The following is a 21,193-nucleotide window of genomic DNA, read 5'->3' on the forward strand; positions in this document are numbered from 1 at the left end:
TTGAATTGTCAAAATGCAACTCTGACAACAACAAAAAAAGCTCAAGCTGTTTCTGTCTGCCTTCAAACTAAGTTAAAAAGCCGTTTCATTTGTCTCCTGACACCAAAGTCTGAATACAAACCACTACTCCTACATGTTGTGTAATTATGAGGAAATGGCGATATGAACACATAACATTTGCTAAGTGTCTGTTTCCTTCAAGGACATTAAGGCTATGGCAAGGTCACACAGTCCGTTGGAAAGTCTGAAATCTTAAACATGTACTGGTACTGACTGTCAACACAGACATAGCTGGAGAAAAAAGGTGGGTCCCTTCTCGATGTCGTGCCCTAAAACGCACCCCTCTGGATCCGAGTTAGAATGTTGTGCCCTAAAACGCACCCCTCTGGATCCGAGTTAGAATGTCATGCCCTAAAACGCACCCGTCTGGATCCGAGTTAGAATGTCGTGCCCTAAAACGCACCCGTCTGGATCCGAGTTAGAATGTCATGCCCTAAAACGCACCCGTCTGGATCCGAGTTAGAATGTCGTGCCCTAAAACGCACCCCTCTGGAACAACACAACTATGGCATACATTTTGGCCAAAGGAGCACAAAACCAGGAACCCAACACCACCGACACACCGACCAGCAACCGGGCCTTGGTCTAAAGCTGTCCCCCTGGCAACAGTAACGTAGCAACGTCCAACCCATTCGTTCCAGGATGAAGCTCACGGCGTCAGGGCGACGGCCTCTACAGCTCCATGTCCTCTTCTCCAGAGCTGCCCCCCGGGGGGGGGTAGGGCTCCCTAGGGGGGGCTGTGGGTGTGAGGGGGGCGGGGGGGCTGGGAGGGGGGCTGGGGGCCGGGGCCGGCCGGCTGCCTGCTTGCTGCTGCTGCTTGCGCTGCCTCTGCAAGGTGCCCCTGAACCTGCGGGAGAGGGTGTCTTCCGGGGGGCGCCACACCACCAGCTCCATGCACGACTGGCTCCTGGAGGACACAGTAGAGGAAGAGGAAACAGGGAAGCCGTTAGCGAGCATGTGCAGCTCCCCAGACCAGGTTGCTTCCCTGGATACACACAGACGCTCTCAGACCAAAGCGACATAGGGAGAGTGCACGTGTAGCGTGTGAGCTCAGAGAGAGGGAGGATGGGGGGAGATTTACACAGACTGTGCTGCCGTGTGGGGGTGGAAGAGGGGAAGAAGGGGGAGGAGGGGGGGAGACTTACACAGACTGTGCCACCGTGTGGGGGAGGAGGGGGGTGGAAGAGGGGAAGAAGGGGGAGGAGGGGGGGAGACTTACACAGACTGTGCCACCGTGTGGGGGAGGAGGGGGTTGGAAGAGGGGAAAAAGGGGGAGGAGGGGGGGAGACTTACACAGACTGTGCCACCGTGTGGGGGAGGAGGTCTGTAATGCTGCGCTGCAGCCCCAACTTCAGGCTGTCTGACATCACCAGCACCGGCCGCCTGGGCAGAGAGTCAAGGTCCAGGTCCTCGTCATCATCATCGTCCTCCAGGGTTATCCTGGGGTCACACAGGACAGCAACACAGGTTACCCAGCAGCACTGTACCACACAGCACCAGAACGGACAAGCTGCTGCACTGTGGTTTCTGTTGTTGTCTTTGACAGGGGTGAAGGTTTCGTTATACACACTTGCACTTTTTGAAAACAGTAAATCTGTCAATGTCCCCTCAAATACACACACTTTTTTTTAAATCAAGAAAATCATATTTAACAACCCCATCTTCTGCTGTGGCTAAAAGCGTCTACTAAATGGATGAAATATAAATATATCTCTTTTTTTTTTTTCTTCACCTTTCTTCAATCTCCTGCAGTCTCCTTTGGGCAGCCTCCACCTCCATGTGGAAGCCCTCCGTGTCCTGGCGGGGCGGGGGGCGAGGCACCCCTGCCAGGCCCTGCAGTAGGAGGGCCGGGGCCGGGCAGGGCTGGGGCGGGGCAGGGCTGGCTGGCCCGGGCAGAGGGCAGGCTGGGCCTGGTGACCCTGGGGGCCAGTTCTGACACATGCTGGGGCTGGAGTCTCCAGGGTCACTTCCCACTGTCAGTCTCCTTCGCTTGGCACTGCATCCTCTGTGGGTGCACACACACACACACATGCGAACACACGTGCACTATTTGTACATTGCTTTGGATAAAAGCATGTGCCAAATTAAGAGACAGTAAATATTGTCTTTTATTATTTTCTTTTTTTTTTTTTTTACTAAAGACCACATTAAATGGGATCGGTGTTTAAAAAAGAAAAAGAAATTCTCACTCGTCATCTGATCTTCTCCTGTGCTTCCTTAGGCAACGTCTCTCCCAGCTCCTGAGATGACAAAATATTTATTTTTTTCTACTGAGGCAACACTACAAATCTGAGTAAAACATTCAGCCTCCAACACGTTTGAATGTAAACATACCGTTTAAGTAAAAAGTATAAAGTCAAACACTAAACGATCGTTAAATAACCGACGCTTACGTGTTGGCAGGAGGTAGAGCCAGCAGTGGGTGAGAAGTGCTCGCGGGGCTGATGTTGAACCCCGACGTTTGTGGCATGCTGGTAAGACATGGGAATGGATACATCGCAGGCAGAAATCCCAATTCGCTGCTCATCTGACTGGGGTGCTGATGCACTGAGCTTCAAGCTAGACTGCACGGCGGAGGGCCGGACGGAGAGCGGGGCGATGGGAGCAAGATAAGAAGCTCAAATGTTCTAGAATGACAAGGGACAAGCAATTGAAGCACATGTATAAAACATTATGCAAGAATATAACAACATATATAGTATTGCATTCATATGGTTCGTCTGTAACGTTAAGCATGCATTGTCATTTGATCCGAGAGACTTGACATTTATCGTGATAACTTAAATAGTCATAACAACTTCAGCTAACTTTAGCTAGCCGATATAGCTAGACTACAGCTATACTACCAGCATCGACCTAGCTTTTAGCAGCAGTAAGGCATAGATATTCAACGTAAATGACAGTACCTACGCAAGGGTTGTGGCTAAGGCTATTATTTCGGAAAAATAATTCTACACACTGTATAAGTGTGGCCAGCGAGTTATCCAACTTGACCCGCCCCCTGATTGTTGTTGTTGTGTCTGACTGAGCCCTGTTGATCTCGGATTGATCTGCGAACTCACCTGTATGCCGTTTATTTGTTGTCGCTCCGTTCATTTACCGCCATTGTTTTCCGCGGTTGCAAAGTCATTTATGTGATCATTTTGAGCTGATTACTTAAGTGAATGGGTAACGTTATCGCGTCCACGTCGGTTCAGACAGTGAAGCTTAGTCGAGGGTTGTGTCTAGTTGAGTCGCAGTAAAACGTCGTCATCACACATTCTAGAAAATACCGGAATAGTCATTGGCGTTTCTGGGTCTTGTAGTTTAGACACAAAAACGTAACGTATGAAAGCATCTAGCCTATTATTCTTGGTTGTAAATTAAAAATATTCTCGTGGAAATTCGCCTTTGTTTTTTTAAGGCACTTATACCCCGTGAAAAGTATTTATTTAAAGATGCTTGATACAGCTGTTTTAAAGGGGTCTTCTGTGTCATGTGACAGGTCATATGATCTGAAAAGCTATGTCAACATCAGGTCGTTCAAACTTGTTTTATTGGTTTGTCCCAACATTTAACTCAGTCGACTTGACTGAGTTACTTTCATCGCTACAGCTTGTGCAGAAGCAGCTCACGGACATTGCAAGGTTGGTTGGCATTGTTTCGCTATCAAAACCAATACAACGTATAATACACGTATATGTTTACGATCAATATTTTAATCAAACATTTTTTTTTCTCCAGGTTCTCGTAGTTTTTCAGAATGTATGTCCTGTACATCTTGTGTGGGTTATTGGCACTGGCTAGCAGCAAACCATGTGGTAGGCTAATTATCTTATTCTGACTGGTATGACATCGTCTGCCTGTTGTTCCATAGCCTAACGGTTCCTTAACCAGTTCTAATGTGATGCAAGTGACCCTGAACTACTGGGAAAGTACTGAGACGTGTAACATGACGCTGTTTGTCAGTGATTGAGTAATATCCTATTTGTTTAAACGTTTAAACTAAACGCCGATCCACTCTTAAACTAAACGCCGATCCACTCTTAAACTAACTCTCAAAGCATGTGTTGAAGGACAAGCCTATGTGCTCCGAAAGATAATTCTCGTTTAAAAGAAAATTCGGTAACACTGCGTATAATCCATGCCCTGTGTAAATACCATCGAGGATAATGAAAACTGTCTGGTGTTTGGAAACTATACTTTTGGTTATTAAGTTGCTGAGGTCTGTGTATCCTGTCTTTGGATTAGTGTGTAACTGCTGATACAGCAGAGGCATATGGCCTGTTGTACTGACCTTGATGACACAGTGCGAGTACATTTTTATATGGTGTCAGTGAGTCGCCATTGAAGGAGCGCTATCTGTTTGGTGAAGTGTGAAGTATTGCATGGGAAGGTAACTGAATGTGATGTTTGTCTAGAAACTGCCGAGTCAGATCACAGTGAGCTGCTCCAGTCTCTGAATAAGAAGCTGCTTCGCTCTCTGGAGGACAAGGTCGCCCTCCCCAATCCCAGCGTGCACCTGGCCCTACGACTGTCCACTCATCACAACCTCGACAAAGAGAATAGACACCTCAATGCGCTGAAAACACGGCTACACGATGACATCCAGAGGTACCCGTGCACCTAGTCCAACACCTCGTCGTTTCGTATCAAGGGAACACTTCCAGCGCAGAACCCTTCACATTTTTGATAGCGTTTCTGGAACATATGGATTATTGTTGTGCTGTATTATTGCACATGAAACAGACTCATAGGGTCTTGCTCCCCCAGCTCTCTGTCTAGGGGCCAGGCTGTGTCTGGACGGCTTGCCCTCTACGTGCTGGCTCTGAAGGCTTCCTGTTACGACCTGAACTCACTGACCTTCACGCTCAACCAGAAGAGCGAGACCCTGCTGACTCACCTGAAGAGACAGATGGAGCAGGAGAAGGAACACATCGCCTGTGAGTGCTCAGCGTTAGATCTAGAAGAACACCCACCTGTTTGTTGTTCTGGAATAAAAGCGTCCCGCTAAATGAATACATTACGGTTATCACATTATTTAAAGGGCAACGCAATCCTAAACAAGCCAACTAGGAATAACTACCATGACTGTAAGACACTGTTGCTACGATAACTGTGACTTAGAAACTTCAATAACACCTTTAACGATGCCTCCTCTGCTCCATAGTCAGCCACCGGCCCTTGACCACCTACTATCAGTACTCTCTGGGCGTGCTAGGTCTGTGTGTGAGCGGGGTCCGCGTCAACGCGCACGTCAGCAACAAGCTCATCAAGGCCGTGGAGCACGGCCACATTAAAAATGGCGACTTGGACTGTATCGGTGAGTGTGACCGAGGATACCGCCTCAAACGTGTCTCTCCAAGCTGGAAGTCTCGTCTGTAACAGTTCGGTAAAGAGAAGCCCTTGGTGGGGCACCCCGGTAGCTCACCGGATAACTGTGAGTGTCGTGTAGCCTGAGGCCTTCCCACACTGCCTCTCTCCCTGCATTTCCTGTCACATGTCACTTGAAACTGTCCAATAGAGCATGAGAAAACCAAATACAATCACACACTGTATATATATATAAGATGGCCGTCGCTTGGTTCCGTCTCTCCAGACAGCTTAGCCATGGCTGGGATGGCGTTGCAGTGCGTGAAGAACGCTGGGCAGCCGGGTCAGGCCTCGCTGGATCAAGCCCTGGCCACCATTAAAGACAAGCTCCTCACCTCCAGACGGGCTGATGGTCACATTGGTAACAAGTACAGCACAGGCCTGGCAGTACAGGTAACCATGAGGCCACTCCCTCTCTCCAGACTGGAGTAATGATGACATATGAGGGGATGGGTGCAGCTCAGTGGTTAGAGCATCTGTCTCAGGTTTATCTAACCACCTCTCTTGTCCATTGCTTTGGATAAAAGTGTGTGCTAATTAAACAATATCACATTTTAATGTATGTTTTGTTCATGAATGAGATGTCTTCATAACCTACACATGCGACTATCGAAGAAAGTTGTATTTCCTAAACCCTGTCCCTGACGCTAACCTGAGTCGTTTGTGTTGTGTGTCGACTGCTTCACAGGCCCTTCTGGCGATGGGTAGCCAGGTAGACGAGTGTGCTGCGTCTATGACAGCCATGAGATCAGACGCCCAGGGGGGAACCTACTCCAACCCCATGGCCGTGTCCCAGACCCTGCCTGCCCTCCAGCGCACCTCCTACCTGCAGCTGAAGGACAAGCAGTGCCGCGACGAGGACGGTGAGCACAGGAAGATTACGTTGCACAAAGATCAGCTCAGTGGTTAGAGCAATTGTACCCCCATCTGTACGTCGCCTGGGATGCCTGCTTAAGGAAAACATTACGTTGGATTCTTGTTGGTTACATTATAATATAAAGGCAAATGTAGTCAGTCGTTATAGGTTACGGTCTGATTCTCCCACTCCCGTGGCTTGGTTTGGGCTCCCCCTGCAGGCAGCCTGGTGCTGGAGCCTAGGGACCCCGTGGTGGTGCTGCCCAGACGCGCCCAGGTGGGGCTGCAGGTGGAGGTGGTGAAGTCCAATGGGGCGGCCGCCGTCTTCCAGGTGGACGTCCCGACCGGATCCTCTCTGCTCGACGCCCTGGAACTCCTCCAGCAGAAGAACAAAGACTTCACGTCAGTCAAACACCTTTTTTTCTATTTTAATTTTTAAAATGTAGCTATATCTTTTTGTGTACCTTGATTCGCAGTTGGAGATAAGAGACGATTGTAAAAACTTAAAATGTATATCCTTGTCAGATCATTCAACCCAGGACAATGACAGGTTGTGTGACAACACACAGGGTCAGGGCTGTTAAGTAACTTGTCAACTTGAAGAAGCAGAACCTGATGGCTCCTGTCCCTTGTCCCCCCCCCTCCCTCCCTCCCCCCGCCCCCCTGGGGCCCCTGTCTGCAGGTTTAAGAAGGAGCACAGCCTGTGGGGGCCCTTCCTGAGTGCGGTGAACAAGGAGAACGCCAGGCAGACAGATCGTAGATACTGGCAGCTCTCCTCCGACGGTGCTGCTCTCAGTCACGGTAAGAACACAGTAATAGACGGAGCAATCACACACACACACACATACATACTTTGAACCAAGGTGGTCCATCTGGTTTAGTTCTTTTTGCAACTGAACAGTGATCGGTCTCTTTTTCAGGGATCGTCGACTTCAAGATAGAGAAAGCTCAGCACATCACCATCAGAAACGCAGTCTACTGAAAGACTGGGGGAGGAGACGAGCGGTTCAACTTCTTGTAGTCTGTTGGTTAATCAGCATGTGAGAGTGTCAGAACTGCCTGGAGATGAAGGCGAAGGAGGAGGGAAATAGTTTGATTATTTTGATTCACATGCTCCAGCTCACCACATGTAAATCTCTCAGTATAAGAGATTATGGTAAGAGATTTATCACCATAGTTATCCTGTTGTGTCCTATTAATCTTAAATCAGATTATTTTAATTTCAGTTAACCTCAGTTTAATAGGGCTCTTGCAGTTTTGATTACTATGACTGAGTGACATGACATTTGTATTTTGTATATAATTGCTCTTATATCCAAAATAGTTAAATGACTAATTTGTTTTTAATAAACGGGTTTGGATGTTTACATGACTTGTTTGAGTGCATTTATCTCTAAAAGGGACGAGAGGAGGTTGTGTCAGAAGCTGACTGCAGGGGGCAGTAAAGGTCTGTTTCGTTCGCCCAGGAAAAAAACCCGGAAACAAAACGTCTCAATCATAACCTTATGGCGCCGGTAGAACACGTGAGGGACCAAAGCTTGTGAAACCTTTCTCTTTTGAAAAGTTCAGATGCTTCTAAATGGCATAATGCCGTCATGGTGGTCGCAATGTTATCAAAGTACCGCTGCCTTTTGTTGAGTGCAACTGCGAAGCGGTTTATCGGTTCTGAACACAGGCGGATTCTGAGCTCAACCATGGCTAGATGGGCGACCAAGTGCTCACTGTCGAGTTTGACTAGTCAAGTAAAGAGGGTATCTATTGAAGGCAACATTGGTAAGTGACTTCAAACCTTAAAGAAGCTTGACATTGAAGTCAGTCACGATACAGACCAAATCGAAATCAATATTTATTTCGTCTTTGCGTGTCAGCTGTGGGGAAGTCAACCTTCGCTCGGCTTCTGCAGGCAGCTAAGCCGGACTGGGAAGTTGTCTCTGAACCCATTAGTAAATGGCAAGCAATAGAGAGCAGCTCTAGCCAGGTAAGATAACCCCAATGTACAAAAAATACATTTACAATTTAAATCCAAAGTGACGTACAGATAGTCCTGAAAACCAGCAGTATGTACCACAAATTGACCTGACATCGCTCGTTGTTTCAGCAGAGCGACCCAGCCTCCCAGCCCTCCGTCAGTAACCTCCTGGATATGATGTACCAAGATCCTAAGCGCTGGTCTTACACCTTCCAGACCTTCTCGTGCATGACCCGCCTGCGGACCCAGCTGCAGCCTCCGCCGGCCCGCCTGCTCAGCTCCCAGGATGCACCTGTGCAGGTGTTTGAACGCTCGGTATACAGTGACAGGTGGGCTAAACGGGAGCATTTTCAGGCAGTGTGACCTATTCAGATGCAAGGTATACCTCAGTGGAAGAGAGTTTGACTGGATCAAGAGGTCACAGATTTAAACCACACCCCTGTACGTGGCTTTGAATAAAATCAAAACAAACACTAGCTGCTTGTGGTCTCTAGGTACATCTTTGCCCTGAACATGCTTGAGCTGGGCTGCATCAACGCTACAGAGTGGGCGGTCTACCAGGACTGGCACTCCTTCCTGGTGGAGCAGTTTGGCAACCAGGTGGAGCTGGAGGGCGTTATCTACCTCAGGGCCCCCCCACAGGTAGCCATGGACACACACACACACACACGCATCATACCTCTCTCTTTGACACACACATATCATCTCTCTCTGACACGTTAATGTTCAGTGTTTAGTAGAGCTTGATAGTGTTCATGTACAGTGTTCAGTAGTAGCTGGTAGTGTTAATGTACAGTGTTCAGTGGGGGCTGGTAGTGTTAATGTACAGTGTTCAGTGGGGGCTGGTAGTGTTAATGTACAGTGTTCAGTGGGGGCTGGTAGTGTTAATGTACAGTGTTCAGTGGGGGCTGGTAGTGTTAATGTACAGTGTTCAGTGGGGGCTGGTAGTGTTAATGTACAGTGATCAGTAGTAGCTGGTGGTGTTAATGTACAGTGTTCAGTAGTAGCTGGTGGTGTTAATGTACAGTGTTCAGTAGTAGCTGGTGGTGTTAATATACAGTGATCAGTAGTAGCTGGTGGTGTTAATGTACAGTGTTCAGTAGTAGCTGGTGGTGTTAATGTACAGTGTTCAGTAGTAGCTGGTGGTGTTAATGTACAGTGTTCAGTGGGGGCTGGTAGTGTCAATGTACAGTGATCAGTAGTAGCTGGTGGTGTTAATGTACAGTGATCAGTAGTAGCTGGTGGTGTTAATGTACAGTGTTCAGTAGTAGCTGGTGGTGTTAATGTACAGTGTTCAGTAGTAGCTGGTGGTGTTAATATACAGTGATCAGTAGTAGCTGGTGGTGTTAATGTACAGTGTTCAGTAGTAGCTGGTGGTGTTAATGTACAGTGTTCAGTAGTAGCTGGTGGTGTTAATGTACAGTGTTCAGTAGTAGCTGGTGGTGTTAATGTACAGTGTTCAGTGGGGGCTGGTGGTGTTAATGTACAGTGTTCAGTGGGGGCTGGTAGTGTCAATGTACAGTGTTCAGTAGTAGCTGGTGGTGTTAATGTACAGTGTTCAGTAGTAGCTGGTGGTGTTAATGTACAGTGTTCAGTAGTAGCTGGTGGTGTTAATGTACAGTGTTCAGTAGTAGCTGGTGGTGTTAATGTACAGTGTTCAGTGGGGGCTGGTAGTGTCAATGTACAGTGTTCAGTAGTAGCTGGTGGTGTTAATGTACAGTGTTCAGTGGGGGCTGGTAGTGTCAATGTGTAGCTCTTGAGGGTGTATCTGCGTTCTTCCAGACGTGTATGGAGCGGCTGGGTCGTCGCGGGCGTGTGGAGGAGAAGGGGGTGGAGCTGGACTACCTGGAGGGACTTCACGCCCAGCATGAGAGGTGGCTCCTGGACAAAACCACCAGGTGAGTCCTGTCACCTGACATGCCAACGCTGAGCCACTGTCAACCACCGCACAGGAACCTCCCATCCAATCATCACGCTCTGTTTGTGGAGCTCTTTTTTACGAGCAGAGGGCTTCGCCTACGCCCCCAGAACTGAGCCTAAACTAAACAAATCCCTCAACTAAAACCCGACTTTAAAAAACAGGGCAAGTTGAACCTAGTCTTTAGGATCCATGGTGATGATCTGTGATGTTTAGTTTGGCTCTGTCTCTGCAGGCTGCACTTTGATTGGTTGACGAAGGTGCCTGTCTTGGTGATCGACGCGAGCGTCGAGTTTGAGTCGGACCCTGAAGTACGCGCCAAACTCGTCTCACAGGTACGCTGGCCGTTTTGGCCCCATTTTGACCCGCACTCGAAAAAGCTTCCCAACGTTTTCCCTCGTCTGTGCAATGTGCATGTCGTACCACGTTCCACCACACAGTGGCACACTTCCAACACTCCTGCAACGAACCAAAACACAAGTGTCATAGATCTTCTGCTTATCATTTCCACGTGAAAACTGTGAACTACATTTATATCTTATAGAAACTATGCTATGATCTATCTTCCACTTTTATGACATCTGGGACTTGTGTGTGTCATGTGTTCTGTATTGAAATGAGTCGTAGATTAGTTTTTGATGGTGTTGATGACACAGACCCTGTTATCACTTCCCTTCCACAGGTTAAAGACTTCTTCAGTGGATTATAAGAAGCTGCCACAGAGATTGTTTTAAATCAAGAAGTTAACCTTTGAACCTCAATAACTGAAACACACTCACCGATGGATCTTGTTACAAAGCTGTTTATTCCAAGTAGTTTTAATGACTTGTCAATTATTTACGAGGTGCTATATGTATCTAAACAGGAGAACAGTTTAGTTTCACTCTAATTAAATCTGAACTTTTTACAGGGTAGCCTAGCAACCCATTCTTGTAAGGCACCGCCCATTAGAGTCCCTCAGACTTCATAAAGGATTAAGCTATGGCGTTTACAGTGGCATCAAATATGGAAAAGTTCAATTCCAGCGTTTAGGTATTTCGTGTTTTGTATGTTTCAGTCCCAGATTAGATGGAATTGAAAGTGAATTGTCAGTTATCCGTTGTGCGGTACATCTGAGGACCAAACTGACCAGGATATGCCAGCACCAACATATTGAAGAAAAGAGCAACATACCAAACTCTTCCAAACTGTGAATACATGTGAAGTTCTCAAATATAATGACTCATCTTTTAAAAATCGTATTCTGTAGCCTAATGTATCAACAGAATGTAACAATTTTACTACTTCCTTGTAAATTACAATGTTGTTTAGCTTTACTTGTACTTGTATTAAGGCATTTACCTTGCTTGATATTGGATTTATTTATTGAAGAACCTCACCCTAGAAATGTTTATCTGATCGCTGTTAGATATGACCTGTAGTTGTTGTGATGTGACCTTTGAACTTCTGCTACTTCTGGGTCTCAATTTACATTTTGGAAAAAAAAATAAAAAATCTCATCTATAGGATTCATGTCTCGTATATCCCTTTTTGATTTCACTGTCAATCGAAAAGGTTTCAACAAACGTTATTGTTTTTCAATGTTTTTACAAAGGCGTGAAGGAGATGTGGCATATGCACCTCAAACAGAGAGTGGGCCCCTATGAATACTAATGCCTGGATCATTTCATAGAACAATGACCTTGGATCAGTGCATTTCCCCTCCACACCCCCATCTCTCTGATGTGCATGGGGGATCTGAGGACTGGTAACGGCAGGGTCATCAAAGGGCAGCTGTCCACTATAAAAGCTGTGTCTGGCGGTCAGACTGCTCAAAGCATCAGTACACACCAGGACCAGCTGGGCGAAGCAGGCTTGTGTCTCACATTTTCAAGCGAAGCCTAACTTTACGGAAAGACGTTACGGGTGACCGATCGCTGTTACAAAGGATGGGAAGTTTTGCACAATGGGTTCTTTGCGCGTGCTTTTTCTGCTTCTCCCGGCTTGTCAGCCCGATGCACGAGAGGCACGAGCCTCGGTTTCATAAGAGCCTGAACAATTCAGAGTCTGGACACGTGAGCACAGCTTTCCATCCTAACAGGTACCCGCTCTATATGATGCAGTTGTACCGCTCCTTCAAAACTTCGGGTTCTCCACAGTCCCTGGCTGTCAAGCCCGTGAGCGCACACAGTGACAGGTCCACTCTACGCGATTCTGACTCCGTACTCAGTCTTATTGCAAAAGGTAAGCTATCTATTCGCTATTTCTAACATTTCGGTTACAAATGAGGTTAATGGGTCTTCAAGTTTGCAAACAGTATGCACGTAGGTTATAGCCTAGGCGTCATATGTCATTTAACGCCTTTGTTTTCCTTTTGACTTCCGGTGTTGTTCATAGTATTTCAAGTATTAGTTTTCAGGTATGGCTATTGCCGATTGACCTGTATTTCAAGCAAGGGGGTAGACAACCAGACGACTGGGTTCCCTGCCCTCTCCATCACTGCCACCCTTATCTGCGTTATCGGATCCTCCCTTTGTACAACCCACTAGTGTCAAAATGCTTATTCGACTTTAAAGGGTTTCTCCGTTTTATGTGAGTGGGTGTGTGTATTTGCTCCTCAGACGCCCTTAGCACGAGGGGGTTCAATACACATCCGGTCCTCCCCTCCCTCTCTCTCCAGCGTTTTGGCTTTTTCTGACTACAACAGATTGGACGGATCTTTGAGGACTGCAGCGCGTAAAGTTTCTGCCAGCTGTCTCTTCAGTCACGTTATGTTGTTTAACGAGTTTCTTCTTTATTTCCAGGTTGCCATCAAGTGGAAAATAAATGGACCGTTACCTTTGACATGTCCTCCATCTCCACCGCAGACGACATACAGCTGTCCGAACTTCGGATCAGACTACCGGCTTTTTCCGCCTCCAAACGCGTCACCGTAGACATTTATCACTCTGGCAAGCAGGACTGTGAACCGAGGAGCGCTCCATGCCCGGAGGAGCAGGACTGTGAACCGAGGAGCGCTCCATGCCCGGAGGAGAAGCTGCTCCTGGGGAGTTTTGGAGCGTCCCCCGGTGATGCGAAGTCCACCTGGAAGGTATTCAACGTCACCGCCTTATTAAAGTACTGGCTGCACCAGGGAGACACGCTGGCGAGGTCTGAGGCGACAGTGAAGGATATGATGGAGGCAGAACACGGTAGTGGGGTGGAGGAGGACCGGGAGGTGGTGGGCATGCCCCGTCGTGGACATATGGGTGAGAGGCACAGCAAGCGTCATCTTACAACTGACCGGGTCATGATGGTCATCTTCTCCAAGCACAACCTGCATCAAGACGGCCATAACGTGTCCACCCTCATACACACTGTTGAGCGCTCCAAATACGTCACCATGGACCGGGTCAGCGGTGGACCGAACGGCCGACGCCACAAGAGAAACCGGATGGAAAGGGTACGGTTGGGCGGTGTAATTGCTGCCACTGCGTCTCCGTCTGAAGCAGTCCAGCGGCTGTTATGTCGGAAGGTGGACATGTGGGTTGATTTCGAGCAGATCGGTTGGAACGAGTGGATCGTCTACCCAAAGCGCTACAATGCTTTCAGGTGTGAAGGAGAATGTCCCACACCGGTTGACGAGTCCTTCCAGCCCACTAACCATGCATACATGCAGGTAAGATAGTCGTTTCTCTGTGTGCTCTGTCGTTTTGGAATCATAATTATACAGTGTACTTACACCAGGCCTATATTACAGAGTTTATAAATTACAACTTAATTAAAGCGCGATATGAAATAACTAACTTTTATCTGTGTTCCGGTATTTACAGAGCCTGTTGAGACTCTACCATCCCGAGAGGGTGTCTTGTCCCTCCTGCGTGCCCACGCGCCTCAGCCCGCTGTCCATGCTGTACTACGAGAACGACGACGTGGTCTTGAGACATCACGAGGACATGATCGTGGAAGAGTGCGGTTGTCATTGACGACCCGTACACAAACCGATTAAACACTTAAGGACACACGAATATTATTTATTTTTATCACTTGGTTATTTGTTGATGCTGCTGTCAGTGATCCAAGATACTTATTGTACCATTTGATGATACTACTATGCACTAGAGTTCAACTGTATTTTATGACAATCTTCACATTTTATCCATGTCATGAAATGTTTTGTTATTTACAGCAATTGAATGTTAAATTTTTCGTAGAAAGTGTGTGAGATTATAATAAAGGATTGTTTTCTATATATATGTAAATGTAAGCTATATATGTGAGATGTTGTTCCAATAGAACTACATGACAATAAATACAACTGAATTAAGAAAACCTTGTGAATCTGTCATAACAGTATAATAACTGTCTAATAAGTGTAATAACAGTATACTAAAAGTATAATAGTGTAATAACAGTATAAGAACTATGTAAGTGTAACAACAGTGCAGCAATGGCAAAAGTACACCCATCCTTCACTCAAGTAGAGGTACAGATACTCTTTTCAAAGACTGGTGAAAGTTACAGTAAAATAAGCAGGGTTCGAATTACGCGGGGGCTTGGGGGGGTTTGACCCCCCTAATAAAAATAACAGGTCAAGGGGGTCGATACATTTATATATCGTTCTTACCTGTAATCGTAAATATTACTTTACGCCCTGGAGAAGAAGTTGATTTGGATAATTCGCACTCTGGTTAGTGTGTGTGTTTTGGGGGGTGTTTTGGATTAAATTATCAAAGGGGTTAGCATGTATGTTTGACGAAAGGGCTAAGCATGTGTTTTTTGGGGTAAATGACGAAAGGGGTTGGCATGTGTGTTTTGGATGAAATGACCAAAGGGGTTAGCATGTGTGTTTTAGGGTAAAGGACTAACGGAATTAGCATGTGTGTTTTGGATGAAATGACCAAAGGGGTTAGCATGTGTGTTTTGGGGTAAATGACCAAAGGGGTTGGCATGTGTGTTTTCGGGTAAATGACCAAAGGAATTAGCATGTGTGTTTTGGATGAAATGACCAAAGGGGTTAGCATGTGTGTTTTGGGGTAAATGACCAAAGGGGTTGGCATGTGTGTTTTCGGGTAAATGACCAAAGGGGTTAGCATGTGTGTTTTGGGGTAAATGACCAAAGGAATTAGCATGTGTGTTTTGGATGAAATGACCAAAGGGGTTAGCATGTGTTTTTTGGGGTAAATGACCAAAAGGGGTTGGCTTGTGTGTTTTCGGGTAAATGACCAAAGGGATTAGCATGTATGTTTTGGATGAAATGACCAAATGGGTTAGCATGTGTGTTTTGGGGTAAATGACCAAAGGGGTTAGCCTGTGTGTTTTTGATGAAATGACCAAAGAGGTTAGCATGTATGTTTTGGATGAACTGACCAAAGGGGTTAGCATGTGTGTTTTGGGGTAAATGACCAAAGGGGTGAGCCTGTGTGTTTTTGATGAAATGACCAAAGGGGTTAGCAAGTGTGTTTTGGGGTAAATGAACAAAGGGGTTAGCATGTGTGTTGTGGGGTAAATGACCAAAGGGGTTAGCATGCGTGTTTTGGGGTAAATGACCCTTTGGTCATTAGCATCAGGGTTCGAATCATGGGGGCTTGGGGGAGGGGGGGGGGTGGGGTTGACTCCCTAATTAAGACTTGGAACCCCCCAAAAGAGCATGGTATTTTGACCCAAACACACTATCAACGGAAAAGATAAATTGTTTATGTTACGTGGTGTTAAGTTTGAGGGGATGAGGGAGCAGGAAATAGAGGTGACAGGTTGAGCGCCTCGTGCCCCCTGGCCCTAACTAGCACGAGATGAAGTGACAGAAGGTAAGACGCACGTGTGGGCCTGATGGCTGGGACAAGCCCCGCCCATCGCATTGCCCAGACCCATCAAAGCACGTAGCCGTTTTACTTGGAATAAATGTGCTATAAAAATTACTTACTAATTCCTTCCTTATGTATTTTTTTTTTGTGGAAATCAGAATTTGATACTGTTGTAAAATGTACAGGAGGGCAGGGGTATTATATTAGTACTGATTTGAGTCAAGAATCAAGTTTTGTTTATTTCAACCATTACAAATAATTTGTAATAGACATGTAACAATAAACATATTCGCCATGAAAGTTCGCAGACAAGCAATTTGCTTTGGCAGGAAGGTGCATACAATAAACATATAGGAATCTTAAATCTTAACCATAGTGCGCCAAACTGAAACTAACATGTTTCTGCTACCTGATGTTATTGTAGCTTAAAAAGACGAAGTTAATATATCAGTAGAAATGGCAAAACATTTATCTATCGCGAGGTTTTCCCCCAAAACGTCAAACTTCACGACAGACCATTTAAAGTTTTCGGGTCGACTGAAAGTGGAAGCAGACGAGGTCGGCGCCTGAAGAATGTGACATAGCTCTCGAGGATTCCGCCACGAGACGTCTGCAATCGAAGAGCGGGACGCTCAACCAGGAATGACAAGTTATCCTAGAACTGTCAAACTACCTGAACAACTTCACCCTTTAGTCTTTTGAAAGGGAGCTGTCAGACTGTGATGAAATCATACCTCTTTTCAACTGTAAGCCCCAGCGTCCACGCCTCCTTCTCTCTGTGTGTGTCAAGCGGTTTTTCATTGTCCCTACACTAATGGGGTGCTTGTTCAGATTCTGAATATAGTGTCTTGTAACTGAACACAGTAGATCGGTTTGATTTATAAGACTGTTGAGGTATTTCCGTATGATGACACAGCAGGCTAGTGTTTGTCAGAATACTTCCATGCTTGCACTGAGCTGTTTCTGGATAGCGTTGTGTGGTTGGAGGAGCCTTGTGCAGGCTCAACTGTGTGACCATCCAGACAGAAGGTGTGAGAGTGTAATCCTCTGTCCAGGAGCAGAGGTACTAACTCTAACGTGTCCAGTCTCACACACACTAACATCCATCTACACACACACATCCCTCTCTTCCTACACACACACTAACATTCCCCCCCCTCCACATACATTGACATCCTTCACTAAACCCCCCCCCACACACACACACTAACGTCCCCCTACACACACACATCCCTCTCTACACACACACACACACACCCTTCTGTTTCCTATCACAGCCTCCTATTGGTCAACTCATGACATGGATAATGAGGCTCAGGGCCAATACACAACTAGCCAAAGTGTGTAAACCACACTGATCGGTGTAACGTTTCCCCAACTACTTGTCTCCTGTAAACGACTAACCTTACACTCAGGAGGAAGGGAAGCAGTGTTCTGTCATCTTTATACAAACTGAGATCTCACTCACTTCAGATGTGCGTGTGGATTATGTTTAACGGAGTGAAAAGGCTAAACGAAAGAAACAAATCCTGGTTTCTGTTTGGCCAGTTTGGTATCTGTGTGAAAGCCAGTCCCAAGCTGGGAAGCGGTATGTGAGGCGCTAGACGTTACTGAAGGTTTAACTGCTGGTTTCTACTCTTGCCACCTCTGTGGAAGCCCACTCTTGTCATGGCAATAAAATAATGTTGATTTGGGAAAAGGCTCTAACTAACAAAGACACATAGGTCTGGCATGAACTCGAGCAGTACAGGTTTCATTTTTTACAGGTTTACGAGCAGTGGAATAACCATTTCTAGGGCGTCTCTGTGAGAGGCCAGAAGGAGAAAGAGAATGTGTATTTTAGGTCAGCACTCACCAAATGGATTAATGACACTTGCCAGATCCCTGTTCAGATAAGAAACATCTTACTCTGGTTCCTAATACACACTCCCCCAGCCCCCCAGCCCCCCCCCCCCCAGCCCCCCCCGTTTGTCCCAACAAACACAAAGAACAGCATCAGTGGGTGCCGACAATTAACTTCCATTCAACTTTCAGCTCACTTTATTGCTTGGCCGTCTTTACAAACCATGTGAAAATGTTTTCCCAAAATGTATTTCAAAATGTGAACAAAAACAGATGCGAAATTCCACTGTATGACACCTATTGTGAACATTCTTTTTTTTTTTTTTTTTATCAGAAAAACAACTATAAATTGGTGCAGTATTTCAAAGGCAACCTGAAAAAGACTTGATGGTGATTGGGTGTGAGGGTTAAAGGTCATTCAGACGTCACCACGACGTGAGAGAATTATCAAATCCATAGAATACAAATAAAAGGCCTACCACTTCCAGCGAGAAAAATCCACCCGCTGTTTTTCCGGCACATTCCGGGTACAAAAGGTTGAGTAGATAGAAAATAAGTCAAGTTCGGTGTTCTGTGTTTACGTTTAACAGTAGCTACTCTGAAACATACAAGGCACAACCAACGTTATAATCACACTGAACGGTCTTAACCCTCTCGTGCCTCAGGTTTCACAGTCGTATCAGAGAATTGTCGTTTACAACAGCGGAAGAACGGACTGAATGGAAACGGAAGGATGGTTAAAGAGCGAAGGACAGAGAGAAGCAGGGTCGAGGAGAGCCCTCTTCAGCGTCATGGTTACAGGGATAGGTGATTCACTTCCTTCCACTGGCCAACCGGTTAGATGTCCATTTCAAACTGTGCATCCTCTCCTATAGGACAAAACACAAGACAACTCATAAACGTCGCGCATCGATACGCTCCCCGCAAACTTCAGATCACAAACCCTGGACAACCCTTCCCTCTCACCCCCTCCACAAAACCCTGGACAAGCTAAGAAGCAGCTTCAGCCACAGACTCATTCAACCCCGCTGCTCTAAGGAACGATACAGGAAATCGTTCCTCCCAACCGCAATAAGACTGTTCAACTCATCTACCTCTGTCAGAGCCACCATCACAGAACTGCACTAAACCTGTCTCCTTGCACTGTATTCCATTGTATTTTATTGTATTCAAATATACTGGCTGCTATGACAACTTAATTTCCCTTCGGGGATGAATAAAGTACTCTATCTATCTATCTTACTATCTAAACAGTTGCGTTTTTTTCTGAAGGGAACCCGTTAGGAGGGATTCTACCACAGACGTTTATGGAATCCGTACTCTTACCGGCTCCACTCTTGTCAGCAGGTGGGACGATGATGTTGTTGTTGACGTTGACGAGTGGTTCTCCCTTCTGGGCCTTGTCCTGGAGGATGAGTTTGGACGGAGGGCTCGTCACCCCTGGAATGTCGGGCAGGCAGCGAGGCGGGGTCCTGGCCACTGGGGACCTGCGGCACTCCAGGAGAAACTTCCGATCGTAGATGATCCTGGTACCTGAGAGGAGGAGGAGGAGGAGAGAGAAAAGGGGGGAAGGGGTTGGAGGAGAGTGGGGAAGGGGTGGAGGGGAGAGGTAGAGGAGATGGAAGAGGTGGGTGGAGTAAGTAGGGGGTAGAAGGATGGGGTGGAGAGAGGGAGGAGGAAGAGGAGAGTGGAGGAAGATGAGGGTGGAGGAAGATGAGGGTGGAGGAAGAGGAGGGGGGAGGAAGAGGAGGGCGGAGGAAGAGGAGGGCGGAGGAAGAGGAGGGTGGCACAATCAAAGTATTCTTTGATGAGCAACATGTGAGTTATGTGACGGATGATCTGGAATGTTTGAAGGAGTCCAAAATAGTATCGACAAGCACAGGCAAACTGTGCTCTCTGAGGGGTCAAATGCACACAGATCCACCACTCAAACACACCTGCTTATCAACCTTGTACTCTACTTGGATCATAATTATATTGAGATAGAAAGTTAGAGGTACAAAGTCACGATAGGCCAAATGCAGTATTGCTTTAGAAAGATGAGACATCTCAAGACAATCTGTCATGCTGTTCTGGTGTTAATCATCTCAAAATCTATGCTGAGTTGCGTCAACGACTCAGCCACCACCAAGTGGCAGGCGAGGAAGTGGAAGGCTAAGTCCCATGACTACTGCTTTGAATGATCAGATGACAGATAACATAAATGACGTCGCTGCGGCTCCTTCTATAGATACGTTCTCCGGAGTAGCTTATTCTTGGTGTAGGTTCACATGTAGCCTATAGGGTAGGTAGCGTACCATTAGTGCGGTCTTTGAATTGCACATACGAGACGGCATTACCATGCACTATTGTCCGACATCAAATTGCACACCAGGTACACAAATGTGGCACCAGGTACGACATAATGAAATTCCGTGCTGATAAGGTTGGCCTCCGTGCGGTTTTAAGAAAGTTAGCATAGCTTCTGCGTCACAAGTCACAACAAGGATTGACCATGTGGCTGGCCTTAGTTGACCACAAGATGACTACTCAAAAGAAAACCTCTATATGTATACGATTAATGCTCACCTGCAAACACCAGAGTGAAGGAATTCGCCTCAAACTCAGAAAATCATAAAGGTTTAGAATAATTCTTACAACATGCATTCGCCTAATAACATGTCTCAAGCTTTTAAAATCATGGTGGCCATAACATTTTCTGTCAAAGCAGATTTCTGGTTAGCTAGCTAGATAATCTTCTGGCTAACCCTTTGTCTGCATGACATTTGCTTTAAGCATGTCTGTTGTAATAAAACAACAACATTAACGCAATACATTCCGTAAAACGTCAACACTATTCTTTTGCAACGTGTTAACTAGCTAATTGTACAACATTGCTGTGTTTAGGGAACAGATGACAGTTCACCTCCAGGGGTTGTGCTAAACAGCGTTCCTCCGGGAGTTGTGGAGTAATCGTGGGGCATGTGCTCCGCGTCGTTAATGGTGACTCTCCTTGTTGGAATCGCCTTGCTAGTGGCGTTGTTCTGACAGCCCGTAGACATCTTCAAAACACTGGATCGTTTGCTCTGTGATAGACTACGGCTAAATTTGACAACTTGGAGACAGCTAGCTCGCTACTGACTTGCAAACAACAAAGCAGTTTGTTGTTTCTTCGTCTTTGCTTTTTTGTTCCCTTGCTATTCTCTCATATATACAAATAAATAACTTCCTGTTTCCTAATATGTGCAAATAATAGTATATGATCTAAACTACTCACATTCCCACACGCAACCTAAATAACTGGCCAGGGTCTTTTTTAAAGGACCTACCAGCACGTTCTTTCACTCAGGCTCAAGCAAGCACTCACACAAAACAGGAAAGAGGTGGAAAGAGCTAGCCAGATACATTGCGAATATTTTGCCCCCTATTGGAACCTAATGTTATGACATGTTTGTG

The 21,193-nt window shown here is 46.3% G+C and overlaps 5 protein-coding genes across 6 annotated transcripts; 3 read left to right on the top strand and 2 right to left on the bottom strand.

The window, feature by feature from the left end:
- Window positions 1-81: 81 nt before the first annotated feature.
- On the bottom strand, window positions 82-3,451 carry ccdc117 (coiled-coil domain containing 117). Its single transcript, XM_047016697.1, has 6 exons — window positions 3,123-3,451; window positions 2,454-2,687; window positions 2,250-2,300; window positions 1,793-2,065; window positions 1,354-1,500; window positions 82-967 (listed from the first exon to the last, which is right to left on the bottom strand). The coding sequence occupies exons 2-6, from the start codon at window positions 2,585-2,587 to the stop codon at window positions 733-735; spliced, it is 840 nt and encodes a 279-aa protein (XP_046872653.1). The 5' UTR covers window positions 2,588-2,687; window positions 3,123-3,451; the 3' UTR covers window positions 82-732.
- Window positions 3,452-3,578: 127 nt separating this feature from the next.
- tcn2 (transcobalamin II) lies at window positions 3,579-7,634 on the top strand. The gene is made up of 10 exons (XM_047016685.1): window positions 3,579-3,686; window positions 3,784-3,860; window positions 4,461-4,653; window positions 4,813-4,982; window positions 5,210-5,362; window positions 5,639-5,805; window positions 6,101-6,275; window positions 6,489-6,669; window positions 6,950-7,068; window positions 7,188-7,634. The coding sequence occupies exons 2-10, from the start codon at window positions 3,803-3,805 to the stop codon at window positions 7,247-7,249; spliced, it is 1,278 nt and encodes a 425-aa protein (XP_046872641.1). The 5' UTR covers window positions 3,579-3,686; window positions 3,784-3,802; the 3' UTR covers window positions 7,250-7,634.
- A 115-nt stretch (window positions 7,635-7,749) lies between these two features.
- On the top strand, window positions 7,750-11,316 carry dguok (deoxyguanosine kinase). Of its 2 annotated transcripts, none has more exons than XM_047016695.1 (7): window positions 7,750-8,040; window positions 8,136-8,245; window positions 8,366-8,565; window positions 8,731-8,878; window positions 10,019-10,134; window positions 10,390-10,489; window positions 10,837-11,316. In XM_047016695.1, exons 1-7 carry the CDS (start codon window positions 7,863-7,865, stop codon window positions 10,861-10,863), a joined length of 879 nt encoding a protein of 292 aa, XP_046872651.1. In that variant the 5' UTR covers window positions 7,750-7,862; the 3' UTR covers window positions 10,864-11,316. The 2 variants fall into 2 exon arrangements, with proteins under 2 accessions (XP_046872651.1, XP_046872652.1); XM_047016696.1 differs by having other exon boundaries at window positions 8,369-8,565.
- Window positions 11,317-11,659: 343 nt separating this feature from the next.
- spaw (southpaw) lies at window positions 11,660-14,225 on the top strand. Its single transcript, XM_047016684.1, has 3 exons — window positions 11,660-12,377; window positions 12,938-13,791; window positions 13,946-14,225. The coding sequence occupies exons 1-3, from the start codon at window positions 12,083-12,085 to the stop codon at window positions 14,096-14,098; spliced, it is 1,302 nt and encodes a 433-aa protein (XP_046872640.1). The 5' UTR covers window positions 11,660-12,082; the 3' UTR covers window positions 14,099-14,225.
- Window positions 14,226-17,915: 3,690 nt separating this feature from the next.
- LOC124464836 (eukaryotic translation initiation factor 4E-binding protein 1-like) lies at window positions 17,916-21,139 on the bottom strand. The gene is made up of 3 exons (XM_047016711.1): window positions 20,664-21,139; window positions 19,085-19,291; window positions 17,916-18,627 (listed from the first exon to the last, which is right to left on the bottom strand). Exons 1-3 carry the CDS (start codon window positions 20,797-20,799, stop codon window positions 18,596-18,598), a joined length of 375 nt encoding a protein of 124 aa, XP_046872667.1. The 5' UTR covers window positions 20,800-21,139; the 3' UTR covers window positions 17,916-18,595.
- Between the last annotated feature and the right edge of the window lie 54 nt (window positions 21,140-21,193).

This window comes from Hypomesus transpacificus, unplaced genomic scaffold (assembly GCF_021917145.1).
Source record: "Hypomesus transpacificus isolate Combined female unplaced genomic scaffold, fHypTra1 scaffold_42, whole genome shotgun sequence".
NCBI lineage: Eukaryota > Metazoa > Chordata > Actinopteri > Osmeriformes > Osmeridae > Hypomesus > Hypomesus transpacificus.